Source organism: Dermacentor andersoni, chromosome 8, assembly GCF_023375885.2.
Source record: "Dermacentor andersoni chromosome 8, qqDerAnde1_hic_scaffold, whole genome shotgun sequence".
NCBI classification, from domain to species: domain Eukaryota; kingdom Metazoa; phylum Arthropoda; class Arachnida; order Ixodida; family Ixodidae; genus Dermacentor; species Dermacentor andersoni.
The window spans coordinates 22,947,138-22,971,978 of record NC_092821.1 but is presented as its reverse complement, the minus strand read 5'-3'; the positions used below and the strand labels follow the sequence as shown (position 1 = coordinate 22,971,978).

The 24,841-nt window shown below is 45.7% G+C and overlaps 1 protein-coding gene and 1 pseudogene across 3 annotated transcripts in view; one reads left to right on the top strand and one right to left on the bottom strand.

Annotated features, from left to right (window-relative positions):
* Nucleotides 1-9,090, bottom strand: part of LOC140219995 (uncharacterized) — a 75,255-nt gene extending 66,165 nt beyond the window's left edge. The window contains exon 1 of one of the 3 annotated variants that reach the window (XM_072290151.1): nt 8,351-9,090. In XM_072290151.1, the coding sequence (XP_072146252.1) occupies nt 8,351-8,614 (264 nt within the window). In that variant the 5' untranslated portion in view covers nt 8,615-9,090. The remainder of the gene's footprint in view (nt 1-8,350) is intronic. The other 2 variants (XM_072290149.1, XM_072290150.1) reach the window with 2 other exon arrangements.
* A 10,939-nt stretch (nt 9,091-20,029) lies between these two features.
* LOC140219776 (uncharacterized) lies at nt 20,030-23,739 on the top strand (annotated as a pseudogene).
* The last annotated feature ends 1,102 nt before the right edge of the window (nt 23,740-24,841 follow it).

Sequence of the window (24,841 nt, the reverse complement as noted above, 5' to 3'; positions counted from 1 at the left end):
GTAGCACTAGCAACCGTAGTAGAGCCCGGCCCGCGTATATTGAAACTCTGGAAGGCAGAGCGCCTTAGCAACCGCGGTTGAAGCGCAAGTGGCTGAAAGGCCGCCGGTGACGATGACTGACCCGGCACCAGCGCCGCAGGCGCGAGTAAGTCGGTCCGACGTGCCGACGTACCTTCATAGGCAAAGTTCTCACTGCAGGGTGTTGCAGAAGTCGCGGGCCGCGGTAATGCTGAACTTAGCGTTAAAAGTTGGTGGCTGGACATAATTACATTTATTAAAAAGTATTTTTTACTAATTGTAACAACGTTTCATTATTTCGCTTTATTGGCGGCGCCTTGAGGACACCAAAGCGGCAACGGGGGCCCCAAAGCTAGAACCCGGACTGGTCCGTGGGTCGCCAATTTTTTATCCGAAAACCCCTTGGCACGCTTCGGCCTCCGCGGCCCCAATCCACGGCTGCCAGCTTTGATCCCCCCGCTACCCCTTGGGTGCCCTGGAGATCCTGCGCCGCCTGCTTTACTATACGTTTGCTGTTACATATGTGCCCTCCTGGAGCAGTACTTGTGAAAAATCCAATCTATCGTCGCGACGAAGAAAGTGAGCCGCGACTTATACAACACCAGTCATAATCTTGCCTCTTCAGACACAGTGATCACAAAATGGGGCGCCCGTGCCCACTGCCTCACCGCGCGGGCAGCCAGCGGCAGAGCGTAAAGAAACTCTACCGCACTCCGCAATGCAGGCATGTCTAGGGGACAAACGCATACAACACGCGCTAAGAAACCTCCTCCGTAGTGCCTAGGCAGAGTCTTATAATAAAGGAGCAAAAGCCCCTAGATTTTCTCTCTCGCGCCCCCTCTTACTCGCGCCTGCGCACAAACGACTGGCCATCGCTCAAGTGAACGTGTCGTGGCATACTGTACTCGCGAACAACTTTCTGTGTGAAGGGAAAGCTACGGGCGCGTGGCTGCTGCACATTGTTACCGCGCCAAGTAGTTCTGCAGCGTTTGACACTGCTTTTGATTGCTCGAAACAGAAGCTGAACCGACGCAGCTTCCACGTGCGCCGGTTTCGCGTTTCCCCAGACGCGGAAGCGAAAAGCCACAAAATAATTCAGTATACTCTGTGGTGTCTTCTGCGTTATTTAACTGTTGCAAATAAGGTGTTTACGTTTTCTCTTCCTCAGCCTAAACTAACGTGAAATAAAACGCGCGACTCTTTTCAGAAGCGCCCTCACTTGTATGCGCTTTGCCTCCGTAGCTTTCGATTCGTAGGCACAGAATGCTGTCCGCGAGTGTAATTAACAAGCATGATGTCACCCGCGCAGAAACCAACATGAACATGTCTCACTCGATGACCGCAAAAACTCGCTGTCAAAACGCTGCAGCGAGGCAACGCGGCAGCATCAGCAAGCGAATTGACCTGCGTGCAGCCGCTCGCACCAACGCCTTGAAAACGTAGCGTAGCGCGGTCTCTGTGCCCTTCGCCTTTCAAGATACAGCCGCCCAGAGGAGAACGCGCCCACCCTCCCTGCCCTTTCCCGGCGCCCGACGGAAGGCGGCGCGCTTCCTTTTCGCTTTCCGCCGTTGCGTACGCGACAGCGATCGCCGGACACGTTCCCACGCTTTCACTCGCACATGTACAGTAACACTACGCCCATATAGCGTACGGCACGCGGTGACGATTTTGTCACCCGCGCACTGTATACGGAACTTCACTGTGACGCCGGCAGTAGAAATGCGCCTGGAGTGTACATTTAATTCGTATTGCAATAAAAAAAAGCGAGCGATGAGGTTTTGCATCGTAAAAGTGCTGTTTCTTGGTCGAGTTGGAGTTGCAAATTGGTATGGGCTGCGCTTTCGACCGCACCTTACTGTGTCCTAGTCTTCGAAAGTGAAATCCATACCAGTCTGAATCATAACGCCGCCATTTTATCACGACAACTTTGGACACAAAGGAGATGAATGCGGAGCAGCTCAGCAAGGGACGCCTCCTCACAGAACTAAGCTGGCAGGTGACGAAGTAAGGCTTCACCGTGAGGCGCTTGATGTGTCGATGGCCACACTCCAACTGCGTTTCAGGCGTTACTCGAAGAAAAACACACACGCGCATAAGAAAGTGATAAACATGTAGTCCAGGAAATGCAACATTACCTTTGAGAACACATGCTTTGTTGTGCGTCTTTTGTTTCTAAATTATGCCGTTGATAGACACTCGGGCAACAGCCATTGTAGAAGTTATCTGGGTAACAGCGGACGTTTGCCATGTATTTATTTATTTATTTATTTATTTATTTATTTACTTATTTATTTATTTATTTATTTATTTATTTATTTATTTATTTATTTATTTATTTATTTATTTATTTATTTCAACGCCTTCAATGTCATGTGGGGCGCTAGACAGAGGACTTGGATTCGGTACAAAAAGTAATGATCGCGGTTTTCAGTGATAATGTTGCTGGCAAAGGAGGCGGGGAGGCGTTTCCACGTGGACGCTGTCTTTGGCATGAACGAGTTAGCGTGCACGTTTTTACGCCAAATAGGGACGTTGACTTTGAAGTTGTCATCAGTATGGGCACAAACGTAATGACCACCAGTATTCTGTGCTCTCTTAAGGTGACCATTGGTATAGTACACCTTGAATCATTATATGGCACATGAAGCGAAAAATCCGGCGTTGGCATGACCGAACGATGGTCCAAAAAGTCTACGAACCCTAGACCTAGTCGAACCCACGACCTTCGGTGTGAATGAAGGTGAAGTCAATCAAGGCACTGCTAATTAAACTAGATTTAATGCACTCGAACCCACAGCCTATGGTGGGAGTGGAACCCACAATTAACCTTTGGTGTTCATTAAGGTTAAGGTAATTAAGGCGCAGTTACGTAAGATATAGGGAATGAATGCACTCAAACCCACGACCTTTGGTGTTAATTAGGGTGAAATTAATTAAGGCGCAGTTACTTAAAATATAGGGAATTAATGCACTCGAACCCATGACCTTTGGCGGGAGTCAAACCCACGACCTTTGGTGTTAAGGTGAATTTAATTAAGGCGCAGTTACTTAAGACATAGGGAATTATTGCACTCAAACCAACGACCTTTGGTGGGAGTCGAACCCATGACCTTCGGTTTTAATAAAAATGCACTTAAGACGACTGAAACAGCATAGGAATCACGCGCTGGTCGCAATGCTTTCGCATTCATAGAGTTAGTTAACGTAGTTTCGTAGAGTTAACTTAGTGCCCTTACAATTTCTTCTTACTTAAAGGTCAGAAAGGTCGAGGTGCGTTTTCATTGCAGTTACCCTAGTGGCACGAGAGTAATTACAAAGAATGAGTACGTAATTAGAAAGGAATTCAGCACTAGCACGTTGGCATGGCGTGATGGATGTTCTTTAACCAATACGACTAACCGAATAGAAGCGTGTTTGTGAGCATGTCTGTGAATAGAAGCGGCTTAAGTCTAAAGCGTGGCAAAAAAAGTTCACCAAATATTACAATACTCCTTAATGAGAAATTTGAGCGCAGCTCTATGCGAGTTTTCATTTCGCGATATGTTGACTGGCGCGGACGTTCTGTCAACGGAGCGAAGAGGGGCGCGACTGCCTCGCTACCGGGAGATCGCGAGAGGCAGCGCGTGGGTGACGCGTGGACGCGATTCACAGCAGCTACCGCAGATAGACCTCCGCTCATGCAGCGCTTCCTTTCCGCATATGGTATCGGTAGACGCACTCGCCGCATACCATTGCTGAACAAACGACGGCGCACTATTCAGGCGCCATCTCGTAGCGGTCATCGCCGCAGAGCCCGTCCTGCGGATCACTGCGCTTTTATTCTCACGCTTTCGCCATACCCTCTTCCACCGCTTTCCTCCTCGCGCTCTCTTCACTATTGCAGTCTTTCATCCCCCGTTGCGCTCCGCGTTCGCTCTTTCATCCGTCGCTGCGCTGGTTCGCTCGGTTACGCTGACGCCCACGTTCATCGCAGGGACGGGCGCTAAGAGCTGCGCTCTATAGGTTCATCGACAAATACAATGATCCCTAATGCGAACTTTGAGCGCTGCTGCTTAAGAGTTTTGAATTCGCGATATATTGTGGCAAACAATTTTAGTCTGAACAATAGAGTCCTCTTGGAGGCGGCGCTGAGCCTCTGCTCTGGAAGCTCGTTTAGCAGCTGCGGCAGGCGCAGCATTCCCACTGGTTGCGTCGTTCATTCTTCAGAAAGAACTTACTGACACTATTTTGCATTAGGACTGTATTGTCACTTGGTAGCGACAACGAAGAACGACACAGAGTCGGAAATGTGAGTTGCAAATTTAACTCTTTGTTGGGCGAACTTGTGGCAAAACAACACTCAAGAACAACAATAGCACCGAGCAGAGTGGGCGATTGTCGAAAATCTCATCTACGGCTCAAGCGCGACAGCTTTTATACATGGCTCGTTGAAGGTTTCAGTGTAATTGCTGGAGTCCGCGTGGCTTCCAGAAAGTATCACACAATTCGCGTCACTCATACAATCATAATACAAATACAATGGCGCCATCTCGCAGTCTTGTGCTGCACTCTGCTTTCCTCATCACCCTATCGCCATACTCTCCTCCTCCGCTTTCAATGTAGCCTCCTGCGCCGCTTTCCTCCTCGCGCTCTTTTCGCTAACGGCGCCTTTCAACCACCGTGGTACTCCGCGTTCGCTCGGTTGCGAGGCACGCCAACGCTCAACGCAGTAAGGGCGCTCAATCTCGCAAGCTGGTTGCAGCACTGCCGAAGATACGAGGCGTACACAGGCAATATCCTTGCGCAGCGGTATAGAGTTCCGGGTGCAACTGGCTGATTATTGACTACACTTGGGAGTTTTCTTATTGCTCGCTACATTATACGATACAGCGATACGTGGCAAATTAGGCCCTTTGCGCATGCACGTCATATACCGAGAATAACTGTAGCAGTTACCGCCGGTAACCGTAATGGCCACCCTAACCATGGCAACATGACAGCGCCCATAGAGCGCCGACCACCCACTTCGATCCGAGTTCGCGCTTGTTACCGGCTCTCCGATCTGTCAGCAAGAAACAAACGGCAAAATCAGCCTCACCTCAAGCTGACGGCAAAATATATGCTTTGTTGTAATTATTGAGATCGGCTGTTTGTTTTCATGCTGCTTGGAATACAGACACGGCACCGAGCTGTAAAATTGGTTTGATTTCTAGTTAGCAGATGGCGCCACGACATTAGAATTGGTGATCCGTTGACGATGTGGAGCGGTATAAAAGCCTACATATTCACATTGCTACCTCGCTCTAGCATGGCACATGATGACGGTAGCGAGCAAACACGAAGTAGAGGCCGAGCAGACGCTGTGACGCAAGTGAACATTTGCAAGGGCATTCGCCAGTACAACTTTTTAAGGGGGCTGCAAGGAAAGCGTGCAGATCAAGCCAAGTCCTCCGGTCGCAAGCATGCAAACGCAGCTTGTAGTTAGGGCGTCAAGGCATTTTTTGCTTCAATCCATCAACCATTGAGAATGTAACAGGATGGCATGCAAGCAGACTCCGCGAAGACGACGCGGCGCGGATGAGCGAATCTCGAGGGGCACTCGGCCATCCTACTGGCTAAGAATTCGTGTGGCTTGCACAGTGCTGCAACCAGCTTGTGAGATGGCCATGTCTACATAGCGGAAAAGACGAAGACAGAAAATAGGGCACAATACAGTGCCTCTATTGTGTGCTATCATGTGTCCTCGTTTTTTGCGCTGTGCAGACATGTCGATTTGAATCAACTCGCGCAAGCTTCGACATTATCAAGTTGTGAGATGGAGTATAAGAGCTGCACTCTCATAAAAAAAATCCGCCTCCATTCCACCCTGTGAAAGTGGATGTACAGCGAAGGTGCAGACGACATGTTGCGTCTGTGACCGCGTTCGCACCCTTTTTGCATTGGTGCTTCGACGCTGCACTGGTCACTGTGCATGTTCGCGGCGGCTCTTTTTTGCACGTGTTGCAATATGCGCTTTCCCAGCGGCCCACCAGGCGTTGCGCCGTTGACAATATTGTAGCTTATATATCACAGTCGTGTACATGCGTCTGCAGCTGGCGGACCTGATCGACTGACCTGAAGCTAATTAAGCCATCAGTGAAGAAAACTACTTCTGTGGTTCAGTTTTGCCCATACAGATTTGAAATAAACCATTCCTCATTTCGTACAGTGCACACACAGAAAGCAAGACGCGACGACATGCAGCAGTATCGACATCGGTGCGTTGTCGTTTTTGACGGAAAGCTGCCCGCCGCACTCACCGGCACTTCCTTAAATTAAATGCGACCACGAAGATGGATGTATTTTCACTTATTGTCATGCCGACTCATTACTTAGCTTCCGAGGTGCACTGCTTGCCTCGTATCCCAAATGGGCAGCGAGCGTAGGCCCCTTCGATACAGCAGCGTAAACAACCGCCTCGTTCAGCTGCCAATCGGCGTTTTTGCGAGAAAACTACGCGTACACTAAATGAACTATCACACGCGCAAAGTCTTCATCTATGTCCACTTTACGGAACATATTGTGTGCGTGAAGAAAATACGGTGAATGATAAGTAGGCAGCATAACGCTCCCGTACTAGTCTCCCGCTCGCTGTTTTCGAAGGTGTGTGGTCGCTCATATCAGCGCAATTCAGAGAGATGCAAGAGTGCTTACACGCACAAAATCTTCCTGTTCTAATATGTTCTAACGTTATTTGATGTCAACGATGCGCGGCTATAGCGTTATACCTCAAGCGAACGACGAGTGGTCGCTGCACCTGCCGATCGACGCAAACAAATGCACCGTTGGGTTCTTTGGACAGTCAGCGGCGTTTTTGCGAAATACAAACGCGGAAAGTCTTGCTCGACATCTTACAGTGAGCGTGCGAAGCGCTTCCCTCAGAAGAGGTATACACCTAAAGTAGCAAGCAGGACGTAAAACATCAGTGGTTTGGGCTACCCTTGGTCTTCATGTTGCAGCATCATATGTAGCACATGGGTGCTGACTCTCACGAAGGCGGGTTGAATGCGAACGGTGATTCGTGGCTATCAAATTCGTGAGAATAATGCCAGTCAATATGTGACACATCCGAAGAGCTGTCTGTCACAACTCAGCCGAGCGCCTGCTCTTCGCTGCCAGCGGGCGAGACCGGCATGCCTTGCGCGCCTTCCCCGGTGTATACACCCTTGACGTCACACGAAGAGGTTCGATCGGCTGCTTAGTCAGGTTTCGCTTACGTTTTTGCTCTTTTTTGCTCATTTAAAATTATTTTCTGAAACAATTCTATCAGACGTGTGACCGGGGGTTTCTCGGGAACCTAAATATTCTATTACCTTGACATGGTCAAAAATCGCCGGCGTTGCACTTTAAAAAGATAAGAGGGAGCATATCCCACAGCGATTGAAGCCAAACCTGTCGGCCCAACATGTGATCACACGTCAAAGCGCGCGGTTGGTTTTCGTGTTCCCGCTCTGCAGGCAGAGCTACGGCAGGGCAGCCGAACAAACTCTCACCTAATAAAAACTACTGGCATAGCTACTGGGAACCAAACGCCTCAGCAAATCTCGATTCTCGCTCCGTGATCTAGATGCAAATGGTCACGTGTTGGGCCACCAATGCGGTTCGCTTGCCATGGCCGGCTGCGTGACGCAATGCTCCCTCTTATATTTTTCCTTCCTCCATTATTGTAGCGTCCGCGACCGCGTTCGCACCGTCGCCGTTTGTATCTTCGACGCCGCGGTGCATGCTTGCGGCGTCCATACGCTTGCACCAAACCCGCGTTCACAAAATGAATCGTCTCTGTGACTTTCTGAACAGTGTTTGCTGTGATGTCGATTACGGTCGTTGCACACGCTGCGCAGCAGATGCAACGAGCGCTGGAGCGCCCGCGCATCAGACGCACGTTCGTCGCGCCTGCGCGCACGTGAGCGGAACTGCGGCGCATTTTAGTAGGTCTTCTAGTAGAGCGCAAGTGCGTCATTGAACTGTCAATTTGTCAAAGTAAAATATGGCACAAAATTTGTAAAGTACCACTTACACGCAACCTGCACACATGACCGCATCGGATTGTAATTCGATATACGAGAAAACATAATTCTGTAACGCTGAAACTCAAAAGTCTTCCACCTGCCGTTTCTTTTTGTCTGAGTGAAACTTGGGACGCGGACACAAAAAGCCCAACTAGAGGCTAACAGCTTAGCCGTAAAAGAGCAGCAACTGCGAAAACACAACTGCGACGTTATAAGCGAATGTTCGTTTGTCACGCACTGCATATAGGCCAAGCTGGCACGCTGTGAGTGGAAACATAACTAGAGGATTCGGGCCTCGGCCTGACCTTTTGCATCTGGGAGTCTCGTTGTGCTTCGCTGTGCTGCAGCCAATAGCACCCAGCGTCGAGTTGGGGAAGCGCGTTCGAGGGTGGTCCGCAGCCTCGTGACACCGGGGTCGTCGCTGCTGGTTTTTGCTGCTGCGGCACAGTGCAGGACGATCCCATGATGGGCGCCTGGGCGTTGAGCTTGGCTCTGCCTCTTCCTCGACCCGAGCTCTCCTTGACGACTTCGAAGGGCTGTGCTGCATCGCCGCCACCGAAAATGTTCATGGCTGCAGGGAACACGCGTTCGCTCTGCGTCGCCCTTGGAGAGAGTGCTGCTGTTGCTGATGATGATCACAGACGAGGGCGCGTGCCGGCTACACGGTCTTGGACAAGAATCGGGCGGTAGGAGGAAAAAGAGAAATGTAACTAATGAAGTCGTTAACCTAAATGTGACCATAAACTAACAATCTCGGGAATGAGTCAACTTAAGCAGTCTTGGAAAAAGAAAGCAACCATGAAATGGGGCATCTCTGTTTTCTGCGCCACGCGAGTGTTGTCAGGGGTGGTGCCGTTATTCGGACAGTAATTACGCTCGAGGCGTAAGGACATCGTCGTTGCCGCCGCCGTTGTCGTGCGTTCCCGCGTGACGGCAAACGCGGGGCACTCGCGCGGAGGTTTAGAAGGCCTGGCTGCGCACGTGTTCCGCTGCAACAACAACGAGGCGAAGTGGGTGCACCGTCCACGCTACGCTCAAGTGGCGAGCTGTCGGTGCCGAGGCAGCGTTCTGCCTTCCGCTGCCGGCACGAGCGTCGTGAGCTCGCCACTGCTCTGGCCTCGAGCGCGACCGATGGCGACGCTGCGATGATGTAAGCAGGGAGACTCGATGCACTCGTCTCCTACGCTCCGGCCGAATCGCTGCATTTCCATTTGTTTGGCGCCGCCCTCACTCCGTGCTCGCGTAGCATGGCGCTCTCTGGTTACTGTCTATAGTCTTTATTTATAAATATTTATACTTTTAGACCAACAAACGTTATATAATTTATGCGCCTTCTATGAAACCGCAACCGTCACGGTCACGTACGTGATCTCGTGACTAAGTGCAAGACAGCGGCCTAATGGAGCGGCGCGGCTTTGCAGCCTAAGCGTGATCATAAGGCTTCATAGCGAAAGAGCGGGTCGACTAAACCGCAATATAGTTGATCGCAAATTTTACGTTCAGCTCATAATCTCTCTCATATCGTGCAACATACTTGAAGTTATCGTTGACATAAACATCTCATGCTTTTACTGACAAACAGTTACTTTGGAACGCTAGTTGCGCTATGTTGTATCTTGTTTATAGCAGCACTAGGGTCGGCGCATTGGAAGAAAGCGTGCATGTAGCCACCAGCCATCCCAACTGGACCATGCTTTGCACATGCCGGATGTTATCTCCAAGGTATAGCGCGGGCTTTGTATACGCGGTCATCCGCGCGCACAGCCATGCGCAGGTACTGCCAGGCAGTGCGTAGCCAGAAATTTCGTTCGAGGGGGGGGGGGGGGGGGGCTCATGTTGCAGCTTGGCCTCCTCCTTAAAGGGACACTAAAGGTTACCACGAAGTCAAGTTAAAGCGATAAAGCAGTGCTCTAGAACGTCTAAGGCGTCTATATAATCGCGAACAGAGCTTTAGTAACCGAGAAATTTAGGTAAATGCACGACACGATTTGAGACCCCCCAGCGACATTCCGGTACTAGCCCGATGACGAAGGCACTCCTCATCATAATTTATATCACTAGTACTCAACTACTCGTATTAAAAAGTTTATTTCATTAGATTATAAGACGGAAGAAAATGCTACTTGTCAACTTCTATTCGACTCTAAGAAAAAACACTTTGACGTTACCCCTGAGTAGTGTGGGTGGTCGAAAAGTTTCGCTTTCGCTCGACTCTACGCGCTCGACTCTGCGCCGCGCGCGCTTTGGAGTTTCAGTTGTTTCGTTATCGCGTCGTGCTGCGCTGGTTCTGCTGGCTCGCGAAACTTGCTCGCGACGGCAGACGGTCTTCGTGGCCCGAGGTCGCATCGCTGGAGTACTAGTTGCCTTCGCGCTCCGGAGAGCCGGTGTCGAAGCCGCCGTCGCGGTAGTACGCAACGACGCCGGCAGCGCGAGCCCTCACTCAGCAGCAGGTCATGTTCACCAGCGCTTAAATCGCTGAAGTCGAGCCCAACATCGCGAGCCAATGTGTCGTTGTCAAGGTCGCCCTTTGCAACGAGCGTCGAAGTTGGCGTCATAAAATAAAGAACCAGCTTATCGTCGCGCGCTTCCCTTCCGCTAGCCACCATAGTTCCGTTTTTGCGCTGCTGTCGGCTCCGTCTTCGCTCTGTTTCTGGCCGCGCGTTTGCGTTTTGCGCAGAAAAGCCGTAGCGCCATCGCAACGTCACTGTGAGACCATGACGTCACCACTCCTCGATAGGAAGGCGGGCGATTTGAACGGCGCTAGAGGTACGCGGACGCTTCAGAACGTATTTTCTCTTAAAAGAAGTCCCTTCTTCGCACGAAGCAAGCGTTTCGAGGTTTCTGGGATGTTATTTCAACAGTCCACGTTGACTTAATATTAACCTTTAGTGTCCCTTTAAGAGGAAGCTTTAGCTCCGGTGCTCCTATCTAAATACATGTAAAACTGTAATTCGTTTTTCTCAGCAACCACTGCACCAAATTTGATGAAGTTTGTTGCATTTAAAAGAAAAACTTAAAATCTTGTAACTGTTGGTTTCGAATGTTTCAGTTATGTCAATTTTTTTATTAACAATTGGCAAAAATCAAACATTTTCAGAAACGAAACTATCAAGTTTACAACTCCGTAACTCAACAACGAAAAATGATATTGCAAATCGGTGAATCTCATCTAATACTACATCTAAGGCGGACAAAATTGATATGTTACACATGAATATAAAAAAAAAATAGTAATATGTAAATGCCGCCTTTGCAGAACCCTTGTGAACAACGTAATAAGTTCACGTAAGATGTAAAATGACATTTCGAATTTGTCAGCTTTGAATGATCTAATGGATGCCGTTTACAGAACCGCGATATCTTTTCTTGATGCAAAGCTATTAATTTGTAAACGTCGTGCTTCTATATTTTTCAGACTGTCGAATGTTTTAAAATCTTTTTAACAAATTTTTTTAACAAACTGCTGAAACCGCAGTGCGTTCGTACTTGCTCAATTGCTGCATCTACCTCGACGACCGTAATTCCCGAATTAGAATTCATAAGTAAGCCCATAAGTAAGCAGCAACAGCTCAGAAGTCTTCTCCGACTAGAAGAAGACTCCTTTTCGGTGTCATCGAGGGTTCGACAAACACCAGTTGCAAAGCATCGCATAATAACCGAAGAGTGCGCTAGGTCACTCTTCCAGAGCCCTTACTTGTGGTCTTGGTGAAGAACGGAACTTGGACGGAACCCTACGTTTCTGCGTCGATTATCGTCGACTGAACAAGATCACTAAAAAGGACGCATACCCCCTATTACGCATACACGACGGATTGCATCGGCTCTCCAACGCTAAATGATTCGCGTCGATGGATCTCAAGACTGGCTACAGGCAAATGGAAGTCGGCGAGAGTAATCGCAAGAAAGAGCGTATTCATCCCGCCGGACGGCCTCTGTGAGTTCAAGGTCATACCATTCGGACTGTGCTCTGCGCCTACAACGTTCCAGCGCGTAATGGACACTGTGTTAGCAGGGTTGAAATGACAGACCTGTCCCGTCTACTTAGACGATGTCGTCGTTTTCGCCGGGAATATTTACGATCACCTTAGGCGGCTTGGGGCATTACTACAGGCCATGAAGTCATCAGGACTTACTACGAAACCAGAAAAGTGCCGCTTCGCTTACGACGAGCTTCTGTTGTTGGTCAACATCATCGTCCGCCCTGATCCCAGAAGACATCTGCCAGCGTTAACTTTCCACAGCCCACCGACAGTGTGCAGATTCCTTCACTTGTGTGCTTATTACATACGCTTCATCAAGAATTTGTCGCGCGTCGCCGAGCCATTAACCTTTCTCACACATCACAATCACTCACTTCCTTACGATCAAGTGTCGATTTCAAGTGGCAAGCGCAACAAGAAAAAGCCTTCCAAAAGCTTAAAACCCTGTCCGTCGTTGTCGAAAGCGGAAGCCAATTATTGTACGACAGAAAAAGAATGCCTTGTTATCGTTTCGGCTACCACGAAATTCCACCCATGCCTATACGGCCGGCACTTCAATGTCGTAAGCGACCACAATGCCTTATGTTGACTGGAAATTTAAAGGAGCGTTCAGGACGCTTCGCATGATGGAGTCGAATACTGCAGGAATTTGACATCCCCGTCGTCAACAAGTTCGGGCGGAAGCACTCTGATGCCGACTGCCTATAACGCGCGCCCCATTGACCCGCCGCCGAAAGACGACGAGGATGATGACGCCTTCCTAGAAACAATGAGCGCAGAAGACTTAGCTGAGCGGCAACAAGCAGACACGGTGCTAAAAAGCCTCGCCGAGTAGTTGGAATAAAACTTAAACTGACTGACTGAAACTGACTGAAACTGAAACTGACTCTGCCGACATGCCTCGCGCTGACATTATAGTGAGAGCACCCCCCCCCCCCCCGCAAAATAATTGTAGCGCTAAAAGAAGAGAAAGAGAAATGAGAAGGTTTGGAGTAGCACGCAAACAATAAGAAAAAAATAACGTAACGGCAATAGTTGGAAAGTTCACATACAGATTGTCATCAAGTAAAAAAAAATCGAAGTTGGCGTCCAGTTATTTCTTCTACATTTGCACTTATATTCGTTTTCGCGGGTTTCCAATTGTACTCCTGTAGATGACGACGTGTATATGCATCTGTGAAAGGTCGTCGGTACGCGTGTAGAGTTTGCCTAGCCGAGTTCACGAGGCCATAATCATTTTTAAATCGTTCTATATTGAGTTACGCGTCGCGATCAGGAAAGCACATCTATCGGGGACAAATCAATTAAGTGTTTAGGCACGTAGTGCCTCTGGGATGCACTTGTCGGCGATAAGGTAGCTTCGCCGCCTACAGGATTATCTGACAGCTATGTGGAATGCTGGGTTGCCATAGTCGAAAGTTCGAATCCTTGTATAAGTTCTTTTTTTTATTTGACGATGGTGAGCTTGAAATTCACCTCTTCCAGTGCACTACATCTGCAGTCTTGGAGTGACGCCTGACACCGGCAAAAGATGCCGAAAGCGAGTGGGGCTATACTAATCCAGGTACAACCAAATTAGGAAGGTCCAATAAGCTTCAACAAAGACGCTCCCTCACCAGAACAAGAATTGGCCTCCCTGGTGCAATATTCGGCCACTACCTCCCTAATGATTCGTTCAATAAACCCATGGCCCTCAATCCCCAGCAGCTGCAGAGCATCTGACCAAGTCGGCGGTCAGACCTATAACACAGCAGAGGGTGCTAAAAGAATATCTGGGTCATGACAGGCCGCCAATGGAAACTGACCCTGTCAACCTTTAATTGCCGAACTCTGTCGAGTGAGGCTAGCTTAGCAGGACTCTTTGAGGAACTATCAGACATCGTCTGGGATATGATCGGCCTTAGTGAGATTATCAGGTCAGGTCAGTTTATTTCCTTAAAGGCCCCTTTATCAGGGGTGTTACATAATAATTTTTTTTTAATTATGGGTTTTACGTGCCAAAACCACTTTCTGATTATGAGGCACGCCGTAGTGGGGGACTCCGGAGATTTCGACCACCTGGGGTTCTTTAACGTGCACCTAAATCTAAGTACACGGGTATTTTCGCATTTCGCCCCCATCGAAATGCGGCCGCCATGGCCGGGATTAGGGTGTTACATAAGGGGTGGGGTACATCTTGTAACGAAAATTCAACATGATAACAAACGAAACATTTGAAAAGTGGTAGATACTTTGTATAAACAAGTGCATACTCGTGTCAAATTGTCAATTAGAATAAAAAAGCAACAGTTAATTTGGCCGAAGAGAAGAAACATTGGCAATGGACAATTCATTTCAGTAACTAGTGGAACATTTGAAAAAAGGTAGATACATTGCATACAATCAAAAACGTGCGGTAGATGATGAAATTGTACAAAAAAGTAATTAATTTGACAAAATAGAAGCAACCTCAGCAATGAACACATGGTGATTATTTGTATATACAACATGGTGGGAAAGGGCATTCCAATCAGTTGCTGTTCGCGAAAAAAAAGAAGCAGAGAAGGTAGTTGTGTGTGAGCGTGGTTTTAAAACTTGGAGTGGATGACGAGCGCGTTGCGATATTCTTGCGGGTGGAATGATGTATGGCACACGATTAAGGGAACTGTAGAAAAACATGAAAGAGACCAACGCTGGATATCTTACGGCGGTGCGAGAGAGACTCTAACTCAGATTTCTCTTTTAAAGATCATATGCTTACATCATATGAGTAGGATGAATGAATGTACCTTACCGCACGATTTTGGAAGCGCTCAAGCGCGTTAACGAGATATTTTTGATATGGGTTCCAGATTGGTGACGCATATTCGTCTTTAGGCCTGATAAGTGATTTGTACGCCACAAGTCTGACATGCTGAGGCGCATGACGCAAGTGGCGCCTCATAAAGCCGAGTATTTTGTTCGCCGATGCTTTTGATATGCGTGCCCCAGTTAAGATCACAGGAAATTATGACGCCTAGGTACTTGAATGATTTTACTGTTTCAATCCGATTGTTGGCTATTGTGTAAGAAGGCAAGAAGGGTGTACGACTACGAGTAAATGACATATGGTTACATTTTTTGGGATTAAGAGTCATTAGCCAATGGGCACACCAAGACTGTACATGGTTGAGATTTTGTTGCAAATTGTCTCCATCAGTGTCATTGTTAATGGTATGATAAAGCACGCAGTCATCAGCGAACATCCGAAATTTGCAAGTTACATGAAGGGGTAAGTCATTGATGTATATTAAAAATAGAAGTGGTCCAAGAACAGACCCATGAGGGACACCTGATGATACTGGGAGGTTGACGGAGGGCTGGTCGTTGATAGTAACGAATTGTTCGCGGTTAATGAGGAACGTTTCTAGCCATTTTAATACATCCATGTCTAAATTCAAGAAAGAAAGCTTATGTAATAAGTGGCGGTGAGGGACTTCGTCAAAAGCTTTTGCATAGTCGAGGAAGATAGCATCAGTTTGTTTATTACAGTCAAGATTCGCATGAAGGTCGTGAAGGAAAAGGGCTAGTTGGGTCTCGCAAGAAAAGCCCTTACGAAATCCATGCTGAGCAGGATGAAAAAAATTGTTGGCGTCTAAATGGTCCATGATGAGTGAGTAAATTATGTGCTCCATTATCTTACATGGAAGACTTGTTAAGGAGATGGGCCGATAATTTAGTGGGTTATTCCTGCTTCCTCCCTTGTAGATAGGAATGATCTTTCCTACTTTCCACTCATAAGGGATGTAACCTGCTAAAAGTGACTGAGAAGATAAGAGACACAAAAATGCAGCTGAGATATGCTTAGTATTTAACAGTTTCGAGTTAATACCATCGACACCAGTGGATGAAGATAGTTTGAGGTTATCAATTACTTTGGAGATACCATCTACGGAGAACGCGATGGCCGGCATTACAGATACTATGTTACTAGACAATAATAGTAGGGGAGAACTAGTATCTTTAGTAAAAACTGAGGCGAAGGCACCGTTGAACGAAATGGCGCAGTCGGTATCAGTCATGATATCTCCAGAATCGTCAGCAAGAGTAATGGCGCGAGTTTCAGGGGGGTTTATTACTTCCCAGAATTTCTTGGGGTTGTCTCTGAGTATTTTCGGTAGATCGATGTTAAAAAAGGTATGCTTGGCGCTGCGAACAGCAGATAAGTACATTTTTTCGGCAGAATAATACTTTTCCCATGTGTTAGCATTTGTACTTTGCTTGGCAGATCGAAAAATTATTTCTTTTTCTTATTTTCTAGTCGTTTTACATGGTTAGTGAACCATGGGTTCCGATGGTTTGGACGGAAGGTAATTTTCGGTATATGTTTGTCAGCTAATTCAGTAATTTTAGTTTTAAACAGCGTCCAATTTGTACGAGTGGTTCGCTCGTAAAATCTAGATTGAAAGTGTGGTAGAAAGGCAGTCAGTTCGTCATTAATGGCTTCGAAGTTTCCTTTATCGTATAGGCTGATAGTTTTGCGATATGTTGCACGTGGTGGTGCGGAAAAGAAAAAGGTTGTGTGAAGAACTTTGTGGTCGCTGATAGCAGGAGGGAAGGTTAATGATGATAACTGGAGAGGCGTATACATTGATGAATAACGGCCATGTCCTCTGCTATAGAGGTCTGCCAGATAAGAAGCAATACGGGAGAGGATTCCTAATCCATAAGGATATAGCGGACAGCATTGACGAATTCTACAGCATTATAGAGAGGGTAGATGTAGTCATAATAAAACTTGATAAGAGGTATCGATTAAAGGTAATACAACAAGCCTGCGCTCCAACATCCAGTCAAGATGATGAAGAAGTAGATCAGTTTTATGAAGATGTTGAATTAGCGATGAGAAAAGCGCAAACTCAGTGTACTGTAGTAACGGGCGACATCAATGCAAAAGTGGGGGGGGGGGGGGGAAATCAGGCTGGTGAACCAGCAATAGGCAACTAAGGTGTGGATTCTAGGAACGCTGGAGGAGAGATCCCGGTAGAATTCGCAGAAAGGAATAAGCTTCGAATAATGAACACTATTTTCAGGAAGCGTAGCGACAGAAAGTGGACGTGGAAACGCCATAATAGTGAAACAGGAAATGAAATTGACTTCATACTTTCTGCTGATCCCTGCATAGTGCAGGATGTAGAAGTAATAGGTAAGGTAAAGTGCAGTGATCATAGGTTAGTGAGGGCTAGGATTCACTTCAATTTGAGTAGAGAAAGAGTAAAATTTGTCGAGAAGAAACAGGTCAACCAGGAGGCTGTAAGGGTAAAAGCAGACAAATTCAGGCTGGTACTTGCAAACAAATATGCAGCCTTAGAACAGAGAAATGAAGATGAGATAGAGATATTGAATGAAACCGTAACTAGGCTGGCTTCAGAGGCAGAAATTGAAGTGGGAGGCAAGGCACTAAGGCAGCTAGTAGGCAAGCTCTCCCAAGTAAAAAAGGACCTAATAAAGAAGCGACAAAGAATGAAAGTGTCCAACTCAAAAGATAAGATAGAATTCGCGGTACTGTCAAAACTGATCAACAAGGCGAAAATAAGTGATATTCGAAACTATAACGTGAGAAAGACAAGATCGAAGCCGTAAAATATGGCCGCAGCCTCAAATCAGTGAGAAACTTGGCATAGGATAAACCAAGATGTACGTAGTGAAATATAAGCTGGGTAATATCATCAGTAATTTCGAAGATATAGTAAAAGAAGCTGAAGAATTCTGTACTGACCGGTACAGTACCCAGAGGAGCCAGGATACCTCCATTAGAAACAGTAATGAACAGGATACAGACACTTCTCCTATAACTAGCGATGACGTCAGAAGGGCCTTGAAAGATACAAAATGAGGGAGAGCAGCAAGAGAAGACGGAGTAACAGTCGATGTAATCAAAGATGGGGGTGACATAATGCTTGGAAAACTGGCGGCACTTTATACGAAGTGTCTATCGACTGCAAGGGTTCCAGTTAAAGTTGAATGCTGAAATAAAGGAATGGAATGGAATGGAATGGAATGGAATGGAAAACTGGAAGACTGCAAACATTATACTAATCCACAAAAAGGGAGACGTTCAAGAATTGAAAAGTTATAGGCCTATTAGCTTACTAGCTTAATAGTATTATTATTAGCTTAATAGTATTATATTGTTACGCATGAAGAAAACAAAGACCAGTGAACGTGCTGGCGGTCCCGCGTGGGGGAAGGAAGAAGAGGACGACGCTCAGTTGATCAACCAGCGGGCCGCTCTTGCGCTCACCTTCGCTACCTAAAGTAAACGGTCCCCTTCATCCGTAATGGTTATAAACGGTCTCCTTCGCGCGTAACAATATTAAATATTTACCAAAATATTATCCAATAGAATAAGGGCAACAATGGACTTTAGTCAACCAAGGGAACAGGCTGGCTTCAGGAAGGGATACTCTACGATGGATCCCAGACATGTCATTAATCAGGTTATCGAGAAATCCGCAGTGTACCATAAGCCTCTCTATATGGCTTTGATAGATTACGAAAAGGCATTTGATTCAGTAGAGGTACCAGCCGTCATAGAAACATTACGTAATCAAGGAGTACAGAATGCTTACGTAAATACCTTGGAAAATATCTACAGAAGTTCCACAGCTACCTGAATTCTACACAAAAAAGGAGGAAGATAGGTATAAAGAAATCGGGCAGACAGGGAAACTCAATCTCTCCAATGCTATTCACAGCGTGCTTGGAAGAAGTATTCAAGCTATTAACTGGGAAGGCTTAGGAGTAAGGATCGACGGCGAATATCTCAGCAACCTTCGGTTTGCCGATGACATTGTTCTACTCAGCAACAATGCAGACGAGTTACAACAAATGATTGAGGACCTTAACAGTGAGAGTTTAAGGGTGGGGTTGAAGATTAATGTGCAGAAGAACAAGGGTAATGATGAATAGCCGGGCAAAGGAACAAGAGTTCAGGATCGCCACCCATTGGACCACGAATATCCTCTGGACATCCCGATTAAATCCGAACGTCCAAGTCCCGGTCAGTACGCCCAGTGGATAACATGTGGACATTAATTTCGGGATGTCCTATTTAAAACATCCTTCAGACATCCACACGACTGAACTTCTGGGATCTAAACAAAATCCCGAAACTTTATTCCTATGAATGTCCGAAGGATGTTCTCAACGGGATGTCCCATACCGGCCATATGTGGGACCAACACACACAGTCCAACACGTACTACGTGATCATATCGCGGAATATTAAATCTATACCACGGCTGCCTTCGGCGCACGCTCTTCCGAAAAGACGTGTCAGCCAGCAATGTGAAGTCGCTGCACTCATAATCAAACTCCCAATGCAGACGATAAATGGAGAAGTTGAAATGAACGACCGAAACTGCGCAAGCATATTGGGAGGAAACGTCACAATGAGACAGGCAGAACGCTGGAACAGCTGCGCATTACCACCTACCGCATGGACGTCAGACTCTGGAGTTTTGAAATACGCGTAGCGCCACCTGCCGATACGAAGAGGCAGTAATTGAGTAGTGCGAGGCCCGACTTCCTTGCTAAGTTGCCTATGGAGATAGCGAGTGCGAATCAACGATTAAACTGATTTTGGGACATATTGCGAGTGTTTTGCGCATTTAGCACCCAGACAGACAGCTATGAATGTCTCCGCTAGTTGGACGTGCCGCCGAACTGCCATAAAGAGCTTGTTGGCTCACTCGTCGGACCGATGGCAGAAGCGACGGCAGCATCGATAGCTCCGCGCGCTACGAAGAAACGCCGGAATCGACGCTACTGTTGTGTTGTGAATTGTCATGAACGTGAAGGACTGAATAACAACGTACAGTTTTACCGCTTTCCATCGCGATCTTATGAAGGGGAAAGGCGAGAGCGCTGGATACGGGCCGTGCAACGTGTGGGGTAATCGAATTACTTGCATTCCCCACAACACAGCGCCTCGCATGAGAAAGTGTATAATGTTGTTCTGTTGTAATTGTGTTGCGTAGCCCTGACGGAGGAATGTGGCAACCAAGCGAAAACTCCAGAATATGCAGCCGCCACTTCGTTGGCAACAGAAAAAGCAACATTGCGGACCATCCTGCGTATGTGCCATCGGTATTTCCACCTGTTTACAGACGTCCGCCTCCGGTTGACTCAACAAGTGGAGCGGAGAGATTTGGCAGGTCAGTTTAACCAAACATTTTGATCCGTTTATGAATTCAACATCTTGTCCTAGAGCATCGCTGTATCACGAGCTCATTTCTAGTTTCGGTACTTTGTACGTCCTGCGCCGATACAACAAGCACGCTTCGCAGTGTGCTGAGCCTGCTCGACTGCGTTTTTCAAATGTGAGCAATAAAGTTGCTGTAGGTGCACTCGATGAGTAATTGCGAAGTAACGCAAGTGTGTAAAAAAATGTCGCGTTTATTCACATTTATTTGTGCGCGTGTGTTGCTTGAAGCGTCTGCTGTAGCTCCTGCGAGACAGAAAGATGCGGCGCGCAGGCACTGTAGGAAGCGCACTTTCGTTATGTTCGCACGCTGTTTGCTGCCTTAGGAAACGTTTTCTGTTTGTTGCCCTGAAAACGTCTATGGAAGGATTTGCTGTCTGTAAATAATTGCGAGAAATAACATTACAATAATATGCATAAAAAATGTAGGAGATACTTAAGTCTTGTGTTCAGGACATTTTCAATATGAACCAATTTGAAATGCTTCGATTTTTATGTTTATATGCACATAAACAAACCTGTTGATGAAATGAAAAAAGGAAAGACAGGTGTGTTCTAATTTTCTCAACTTTTTTTTTGTTGAATATTGTGTTTCAGTGCTATATTCCTTTAAAAATCATGGTGTCCCTTGTTCACTATCTACATGCATCACATACATGCCTCAGCATTCTACTTTTCAGATGGCAGAAAAGACACCAGGTAGATGCTGCAGCTACAACTGGGCAAAGCACAGATCTTTCAACTTCTGCCGAGTGTGCAAGAGGCACTATACCAAGCTGCACAACCCAAGAACATGCTGCAGCTGAAATGCAAAATGTAAGTTTGCCAGAATTAAGGTATGCTTTGTATCAATTCTTGGGATTTCAAATGCACGTATCTCCAATTCTTTTCTTTCTGGTTCCTTGCTTGCAGATTCACAGCATCGAAACAGAAGTTCTCCCTGTCACTGAAGGAGGTATTCCCGATCCTGAACTTTCCCCTCAAAGTCTTAAGGTTGTTCCTGCGGAATGTGCTAGTGGAACTGTTGTCACTCAGCAGCATATTTTACGGAGTGTTGCTGTTGGCCCTAGCACTAGAACATGCTTTTTTGGTGGCTTCCACAGCATCATTGGCAGCCCAGATGCACTAAGAAGTCTGTGTGGTGTTGACAGCAATGTGTTTGCATTATTACTCAGTTTGTTACCAACAGTTAGGGAGAGGAGTAGTGATGTTACAGTCGAAAATAAGTTGCTCATGTTTTTAATGAAAATGAAGCTGGGAATATCATTCTCTGCAGTTGCTATTCTTTTTGGAGTGCATGAGAAAACTGCGTCCCGTGCATTCTACACTGTGCTGCACACACTGACTGAAATAACAAAGGACTGGATTTACAAGCCCCCTATAACTGACATAATGTTGTCGCAGCCATCTTGTTTTAAAGTAAACTATCCACAGTGCACACTCATCATTGATTGCACAGAAATGAAAACTGAAACCCCATCCGAGGTAAGGCAGCAACACATGCTCTACTCGACATACAAAGGAACCTACACATTAAAATTTCTTGTTGCTATCATTCCAAATGGAATGGTGGTATTCAAGTCCAAACCATATGGTGGCAGATGTACACTTATATTACATTAGATTCAAATTTTTTGAACCTTATTGAAGCTCAAGACACAATTTTGGCTGACAGAGGCTTTCCAGGCATCAGAACTTCCCTTGCTGATAGAGGAGTAGTCCTCATAATGCCACCTTTTTCAGTAGGAAGCAATGTTCCTTTCACACCTGAGGAAATGGAACAGACTTACTCTGTTGCTTCTGTCCGCATACATGTGGAGAGGGCAATTAAGAGGATTAAGCATTACAATATCTTAAATCACCGTATACCAATTTCGCTGATTCCTGCAATAGATCACATATTTCACATGTGCTGCGTTTTAGCAAACCTTCAACCACACATGATTTTGTCATAACGAATAGTGCATAATTAAAAGCCCCTACAATGGCTACGTACAGAGAAATATTTTCTTGTTCATACTTTTGGTTATATTGCTCTAGTCCTTGGCAAAGCTTGCTAACAGATAGCGGATCTGAAGCTTATTTACATGCTGTTCTTCCATTACCATTTTTTGTATCCTTTATTGTTTACAAACTTGTTACGAACTGCAGTAGCAGTGCCGGGAGGATAAACAAAATCATCCCACTTCAAAGTGCCTGCACATTTCTTCTTTAAGTTCACTGCTGCAATAATGTGAGCACTACGTATATTTTTGTTCTTTAAGTACACTGGTGTAATGTGAGTATTAAGTTGGAAACAATGCCGCACCTATATTAAGTCATTTATTATTGTTCTTGTTGTACTTCATAATTTTAGACCACTGTCTCTTACAGCAATGTTTATTGAGCGCATTTGTCGTAATAAATATTTTATTCGTTGTAGATAGACAAGTGTCACTGAAAACGAGCCCAACAGTAGTGCACAGTAGGCATAAGCAACGCGATACACAGTATGCATTAGCACGATATCTTTGTGCACTTATCGTGCGAACTGCCTTAACGCATGCACTATGAAATTTTTTTTAGCTAGTTGATACAAATCCATTGTGACAGGCAAGGTGAACTTGGCAGACACAAAGTTGTTTTTGTTTTGCTGTCGTATTCCCTCTGCATGCTACCACATATGACCCAGATTAAACAGCGGTTCTGTGAATGGGGATGTTTATGTGAATATAGAGAACTAGGTCTGAGTTACAAATACAACAAATTTATTTACAAATCTATGGGTGAAATTCGACAAGCGACAGCAACAATCCAGCGTTTAATATCAAGCACATGCTAAGAGAACAAATATAACAGAAAAACTTCATAAATTGTGAGCGTTCTTGCTACACTCTATGGTGATATAAACAAGATGGCAGGCAAAAACACCATAGTTATTACAAACCATCCATGCTGTGCATTGTGTACACCCCACATAAAGAAAGAGACAACCATCCAGTCATTGCAACTTGCAGTAATTGAATGACAAACACCTTTAAGGAAACAAATCGCAAGAGATATATAATTAAAAGCACAGTTAGGTCAATGTAAAAAGTCATACTGGCAGATACACTAGCTTTTTGGTTATACTTCGCCAACACCTTGTATTTGGCATCTTCAATTTTGTCACTGCAACTTACTATTCGGAAACAAGTGCTCTATACAGTCCTTCTGAGTAGTATTGCTGTCTCGTATAATGTGAGAATATTTCAATAGGGACTTATGTAGTAGAAACAACACATATAAAGAAACAGGATCTACCAATACCACCTGTGATTCCTGATAAAGCATTTAATAATAAAGCACACCTTAACTACCTTTCAGTACTGTCTTGCTGCATATTTTTACAAGGATATCTACAACTACACTAGCGTAATAAACAATCTTTATTTATGAAGAAGCTCCTTAATGTAAAAGTTGAAATAAAAGTGTTCAAGAACAGGTACAGACTCTGCAAGAAATGCTTCATCCCGCTGTACAACAATCAAGAATCAAGAATCAAGAATCAAGAAGTCTTTATTGAGTAACACAAACAAAATGTATACACAGATATTTGGACCGATAGCCAATGAGGCTAGTAAGCGGTCCAATACAAAATAACATATAGGACAGCAATCACAAACACATTGAAGAAAAACTAACTTTGTAGCCTTGCTTCCATTCCCAAAAAATGTTTCTTACATGTCAGTTTGAAATTCCTAGCTTGCTTTACTTCAATTGGCAACGAGTTCCAAATTTTCGCTCCTGTAAATTCTATTCGTCTTTCTCCGTACGCATTATGGCAAATAGGAAGGTTAAAATTGCCATTGCTGGCTTGTCTAGTGTTGCGGACGGGAATACTGAATGCACCAAGAGGTAAGGGGTAGTTGGTATTTATAATATTATTAACCATAAGAGCTATTTTGTAATCGCGTAAGGTTGTGAATGACATGATTTGCATTGCGTCAAAAATGTTATTGTTAGAACTATTCGAAGAAGGTAATCCCATGGTTTTCAAGGCACGTTTTTGTAGTCTTAGCAATGGTGTTAAATACGTTTTGTATGTGATTCCCCATGATTCACTGCAATAACTGAGATGACTGTGACATAATGAAAAATACAGTGATCTAAGAATAGCAGGTGGAAAGTGCCGCCGTGCCTTAGACAAGGTAAAACAACCGTACGCAACCTTTTTACACACACTGTGTACCTGTTCCTTCCAAGACAAGTGGCAGTCGAACATGACCCCTAAATATTTAAAAGAAGACACACTATCAATAACATTGTTGTCAACACATATAGAAAAATCACTTAATTCAATACACTTTTGTTTTGAACGAAAAATAACATATTTAGTTTTTTCGGTGTTTAAAGTTAGATGATTATTACGAAACCAGGTCGAGATACGTTGGAGTTCATTGTTAATAGGATTTTCTATTGACTCAAGTGAGTTGCCAGTAAAGATAAGTGCAGTGTCATCCGCATACATCAAAATTTGAGAACACTGTATTGCATTGGGGAGGTCATTAATAAAGAGCGAAAATAAAAGCGGTCCCAGAACTGACCCCTGGGGTACACCACACGTAACAGTT